The following is a 6,000-nucleotide window of genomic DNA, read 5'->3' on the forward strand; positions in this document are numbered from 1 at the left end:
CAATGGTTTTGAACTACATTTATATAATTGTCTACTTGCTTATAGTCAGCAAAATGATTTTGAATACCACTGGTTTACAGTTACGAATAACAACAATAATATTAAAGGAAGATTTAATTCAATTTCTTTATAACAAAATTTGAGACTTGAATCAATTTGGGGATACCACACAAGGAACCTCTGATAATATCCTGCAATGCTGCCTGTTAATGTTATGGGACCCTTGTGTTGTGTGATTGAAGTCCAAACTGTTTTCAAGAATTGTTATTCTTGATTTTAAAATTCCAACCTATTTGGTAGTACTTATAATTGTGATCGATCGATTTTTTATTTGATTGCTTTTTAGTTCTTATTTTCTATTCTGTTATTATATTTGCCTTGAATAATCATAAGATGTTTAAAATTTAATTAATAAATTTGCTTATAACAAGTAAATGTTCTTGCTCTGACAGATCATGACACAATCTCGTGCATCCCCAAGTCTCTAGAAGCTGCTCGAAAATTTGGAATCAAGATAATTTCAGGTGTTGAAATCAGTACAATATTCTCTCCAAGGTAAATTTCTGAAGTTTTGGCTTTGTAAGGCTTATACATGCAGACAAGTGTGTATAAGCCTTGTTGCTTGGAGTGTTTAATTTTAGTTTCCCCTTACATTAGAGAGTGCAGTTGCCTAAAACCATGATTGTGACTGGAAATGGCAAGAATTGTGAGAACCTAGTTTTCACAATTTGTTCTCATCCATTCCTTATATATGTCTCTGATGTTTGGACACTGATATCAGTGCTAAGTCTGATAATGTAATATTAATTCTGACTTTTTGTGGGCTGTTGTAGTTGAAACATATTCAAAGTATTATCCCATTGTCATGAAGTTGCTTTGGACATTTTTTTTGATAATGTATACTGCTCTATTCAATGCTGGATTTTTTTTCGGGTACTGCTAATTGTAATGATGTGTGATTGAACTTGCTGTGTAACTAGTAGCACTTAATAGAAGAAATATTGATAATATGTTTGTAGATGAAAGAATTGTAAATGTGTTTGTTATTTTCATAAATTCAATATATGATTATTGGGTAGAAGAATGGTTGACAAAATGTGTTTGTTGGATAATTAGGTTGAGGAAAAAAATTAATTGAAAAATAATAATTTAAGTATCAAATTAAATTATTAATTAATATATGATTAGTGTAATTGTAAAATATGAAAGAAAAAAGAAAAAATAATATTATTAAAAAAATAATATTATATTATTATTTTGATGAATCTAATGGCTAATATAATGTGGAGTTATAGATAATGAGATTTTAGATATATAAAAAATATGTATTTTTTATTAAAATTTAAAAATAAATTTGATAAATCTAATATTAATGCTCTTAAAATGATACTGTTCTCTCACCCCATGTATAAATGACAGACGCTGATTGAAGACTTTGTCCACTTTGTCCTTTTGCTCTTTTAGTTTTCCTATGTTGACCGACTTTGTCCTGATTCACTGCATGCAAGTCGAGGAAACCATTGGTCACCCACCACCGCCACCAGACGCCGACTTAAACGACCCAACACTCTCACCTCAACTCATGTTTATTGCTGAGAATGTTCTCTACGCTTTCCCTTTGCAAATACGAATGTTGTCGGCTCTGCTAAACTCCATTTTCTTCCTTATAGCAGCCATGTGAATTTGGATAGAGAAACGGAATGAAGTTGTTCACTTTCGAGTTATTATTATTATTATTAAATTATGATACACAACATAAACTAAAAGAAAATCATACTTTGCCTTTGATTTCGTCTCCTTAAAGTTATCGCTTTATATATATATATATTTTTTAATGGTTAAAGAAGTGACTATTAGTAAAGTGTATTTTTTTATTTTAAAAAAAAATAAAAAATAAAAAATAAAAAATACAATTTAAACTAATGGTGAATTTGAGAAGACAAACTCATTGAGCTGAGCAGCATCCTAAACTAAATGGAAAAAAAAAAATTGTAAATATTGTAGCTTTTTAATACTTTGGAATATTCATTTGAACCCTTTATATAGTTTGGAATCAGCATTGCAAAATGGTGTTTTTAAGTAGAGGGTACATAATATATTTTACCCCAAAAATATAGTTATCTTTGACAAACTTCATGCTCTGACTCTGAGGGATAGCATTGAAACAAGAAAGACATGAAACGACACCCCCCCCCCCCCCCCCCCCCCCCGGGTATTTAGAGAGAGAGAGACTCCATTTTATTTACAATCATCTTAATATTAACATAATATTTACAATCATCATACAATCAACATTCAACAGTCACATTAACATCTAACAAATGCCTCCTTCCTATATATACATCAAACAATTATGGGCACGCACTCCTACTACACGCTTTTTCCTTCACCACCTTAACTTTCTATCCAACACACACCATTTTTTTTTCTGGTTGCTTTTCTTTTTTCTTTTTTTCCTCTTTTTTTCTGTCTAAGAATTCATTACATCACACTTTTATATACATGCTAAACTCGGATGGCAAAGCAGCAGGTAAGAAGGCGGCAGCTCAGTCCTTCGCGGTCAAACCGGATAGAAGCTGTGAGAAAGGAAGTTCTCTCCCAGCACTGAGAGCTACACCCATCCCTCATCCTTCGCCATTGCTGCTCTTTGGAATTATATCAGGTTGGACCTGACATCAGCAAATCCTTGTTCTACTAGTAACATCATCAAACTATGCACATATCTCTTTCCTTTTTTTTAACTTCTTTTCCTCTTAATTTTTTGCATCTTCAACTGTACATAAAATTTACAACTCATGACAGAAGCAGCATCATAAGCACCAATAGTTTATCACCAACAGTCCTTGGAAGTTAGTGGCTTTGAAGAGAAGAGAGCCACTGTTCCATATATTTCTCGATCTCTGCACATTGAAGCAAATTGCAAAAAAGAAGTGAGTATGAGTAATCAGTACATTGGAAATGTCTGCAGAGAATGCCCAATTGTCAAAACAAAACATAGTATGATGCATGAAGACTTCACTTGGTAGGATATATAGAGTTGGAGAGCATATCTTTAGAATTTGCATGCCCTAGGTAGGTATTCCTTAAATCCCATACTATATATAATCTAATTATCCTATTGATTTGGCTGTGTGCTAATATTAACAATGATACTCGTACAGATCCAGGAAGCCCTGGATCTTGACTTCACTCCTCTTACATTATTAGCAACTGTGTCATGTACCAGCAGACTTTACCATTATGTATATCAGTCAAATTAATTAAAAAAACTTCATACCCTGTATGTTTATATCACAAGCATCTTAATAGAAAGTGATAACATCCATAGTGCTTTCTTCTATATCAAGCCAATTAAAAGAACAAGTTATATAAGCCACATTTGATGATAAGCATTTTCCCAGCTCACTGAAAGATGCAAACATTCAACATCCAATTGAAAAGTTGAAAGACAGCAACTTCTTTAAAAGACTTTAACAGATTTCTTTTTTCTTTCATTGACGAGTTTCGCAAATTTCCATTTTCCTCTGCCGCATTTGTATGGGTACAGGAAGTACTAAATTAAGCTATAGCTCATGGAATCCACATAACCTATATCAGAGCCTAGGGACACCAATCACTCTACAGCCTATTGCATGTTTGCATTCGGGTCTCAACATATGTGGCTAGCTCAAGGTCAGTGCCAGGGCTTGGCAGAACTTATTTGAATGGTGTTGCTTCCTACATGAATTTCTCCAACTTTCTATTATTAATTTATGTGATCCAGATATGGAAAGTTTTTTTATGCACATTGAACACCAAGTAAATTGACAGGCTCTATTAGGCAATCAAATTCTCTATTTGAATCAACAATTCGAAGCAAATACAAGATTCTCCTTTTTTAAGTCACAAGAAATTACAAATCAGTAACAAATGTTAACCATAAAATATTTTCTAAAAAGAACCTCGCCCATTTCAAAAAACATAGAGGAAAACCATCTCAACCCCAGGAATAGAAATTCTAGTCCGCAGGTAAACAATAAAAACAAGAACATGACGAAGAAGAAGAATCTCTTACCATCTGAATAATTATAAGGGATGTTGCCAACAGTGCTCAAAATATTGTTCTTTGAATGCTCCACCAGATCATTGTAACCGTGCCCATAGCATGGAACCAGCACAGCAAAACTGTCGTCAGGATCATCATCACTCTGGAACCCAGGGCCATGAGGCTCCAACCATCCGATTGACCAATCTGAATCATCAGACTCTGTAACTGAAACACACCCCCCATCAGATGGGACAAGAACAACATCATATTCCCTATCGATCTTCCGCTCTTCCCGACTATGCCATTTCCGCTTCACCCTCCTCGATGAGGCTATATTGTCTCGTTTAACCAAAGGAAATTTCAGAGCATCGGATTCCCACATAGTCGACTCAGATGAAGAATTTATAGAAGATTTATTGGAGATACTAGGCTCTTGATGCTTCCCACTCCACAGCCACCATGAAAGATTGGTAAAAGCCACGGCCATTAATTCACCTAAAAATCCTACGCAATGCGATTAATCGCTTTATCTCCAACGCCCGGTGCTTGGAAGTCGAAAAAAGATAATATGAGAAATGGTTTCCGCCTCGTGCCCGAATCTTCACTGAAAACAATATGATCGATGAACGTACGTCAATATCCGAACTTTATATGGAAGCTCAGTCAGGAGTTAACAATAGAAAATAACTGGAAATATAAAAAGTTACTCACTTACATAAGCCCTATGCAGCAAAACTATAGCTTTTCGTAAAAAACTTTAAAAAGTTTTGTTGCAGAGAAATCAGAGAAAAAGACAGAAACATTGAGACCTACAAAATCGTCTTGTTTGATCGACTGCAAAGTGCTGACAAGTCTTTGGCTTAGTCAATACGTATTGGATTGGCTTTTTGGATTAACTAACTACAAAAAATTTACAAAACTCAAATTTTCCCTATCCCATCTTTCCTCCAGATTTTCTGGGAACCAAACATAGGCATATGGGTATCATATAATTTAGAAACATAGTTGCATAAACATCTACTAAATCTCGTTCCTAGAGAAGAAAACAAGCATTTACCGAATTTGGCTCTCAAAATGCAATGAACAACGCAGAGTTGGATATGCGGAGAAAAAAAAAAATCTCAAAGAACCCACCTGCCTTACGAAACTTATTCACACGGCCAAATCTTTTTCATATTATTGTCATTTTTCAAAGATCAATCTCTCTCATTAGCTAAATCATCAAAAGAATCAAAACCCATGTTTTTATTTCGGATTTACAATCAAAATATCACCGAAATCACCACGGATGGGTTGAAGTAAAAAACGAAATCAAACACATACCAACTAAATTATATTCGAAAACATCGAGACTTCATATATATTATTCGATTCTACGGGACCTGCGAAACAAGAACGATAGCGAAAGCTACCTTTTGCTCGTAGGAATCCAAGTATCCCAACGTACGAAATGAAAAAAAGCCTAAATTCTTGCCGTGTCGCTCAGACTTCGAATATTTGACGAAGATTCAATGCAGCCATAAAAAGGAAAACAGAGAGACAAATAAATCAAAAAGATTTTAATTCAGATATATTGAGCCAAGATTTATATTTGGCAATGGAATCTCAGGCTTTTATCCCTCGCCGTTTAAGGTAAAGAAAAAGATTAAGGGCAGAGCAGAAGAGAGTTCCGGGAAGGTGGGGGAGCGGGGGGGAGCGGGGGGCCGGGCGGTTCTATAATATATACATGGCGTGTCGTATTGCTCCCAGCTCCTCCAATAGTTTGCAAGCAAAATATAATTTATGAAGTGGGTGGGCCATTCCTGTGCTATTACGTGGCGCAAATGGAGTGAGCCACGTCTTGCGTGGAACAATTATGGCTTTTTGATTGGAAGATGAAAAAGGAAGACGTGGATTTGAGTACAGACTCTGATCTTGTAACAAAATTTATAGTAAATTTAATAATTTTTTATTATTATTCTTCCATTGTTTTT

General features: G+C 34.7%; 1 protein-coding gene across 4 annotated transcripts; it reads right to left on the reverse strand.

Moving 5' to 3' along the window:
• Positions 1-2,236: 2,236 nt before the first annotated feature.
• On the reverse strand, positions 2,237-5,747 carry LOC121261355. Of its 4 annotated transcripts, none has more exons than XM_041163683.1 (3): positions 5,440-5,747; positions 4,055-4,631; positions 2,237-2,900 (listed from the first exon to the last, which is right to left on the reverse strand). In XM_041163683.1, exons 2-3 carry the CDS (start codon positions 4,512-4,514, stop codon positions 2,851-2,853), a joined length of 510 nt encoding a protein of 169 aa, XP_041019617.1. In that variant the 5' UTR covers positions 4,515-4,631; positions 5,440-5,747; the 3' UTR covers positions 2,237-2,850. The 4 variants fall into 4 exon arrangements, with proteins under 4 accessions (XP_041019617.1, XP_041019618.1, XP_041019619.1 ...); XM_041163684.1 differs by lacking the exon at positions 5,440-5,747 and adding an exon at positions 5,162-5,415; XM_041163685.1 differs by lacking the exon at positions 5,440-5,747 and adding an exon at positions 4,841-5,154.
• Positions 5,748-6,000: the final 253 nt, after the last annotated feature.

This window comes from Juglans microcarpa x Juglans regia, chromosome 4D, assembly GCF_004785595.1.
Source record: "Juglans microcarpa x Juglans regia isolate MS1-56 chromosome 4D, Jm3101_v1.0, whole genome shotgun sequence".
Lineage (NCBI taxonomy): Eukaryota > Viridiplantae > Streptophyta > Magnoliopsida > Fagales > Juglandaceae > Juglans > Juglans microcarpa x Juglans regia.

Excerpts from the sequence above, each read along its gene's own strand:
- LOC121261355 (XM_041163683.1), bottom strand. The coding sequence starts at position 4,514 with ATGGCCGTGGCTTTTACCAATCTTTCATGGTGGCTGTGGAGTGGGAAG. Across the intron at positions 2,901-4,054 it reads CCCTTATAATTATTCAGATG|AGATCGAGAAATATATGGAA; the intron begins GTAAGAGATTCT and ends TTCAATGTGCAG.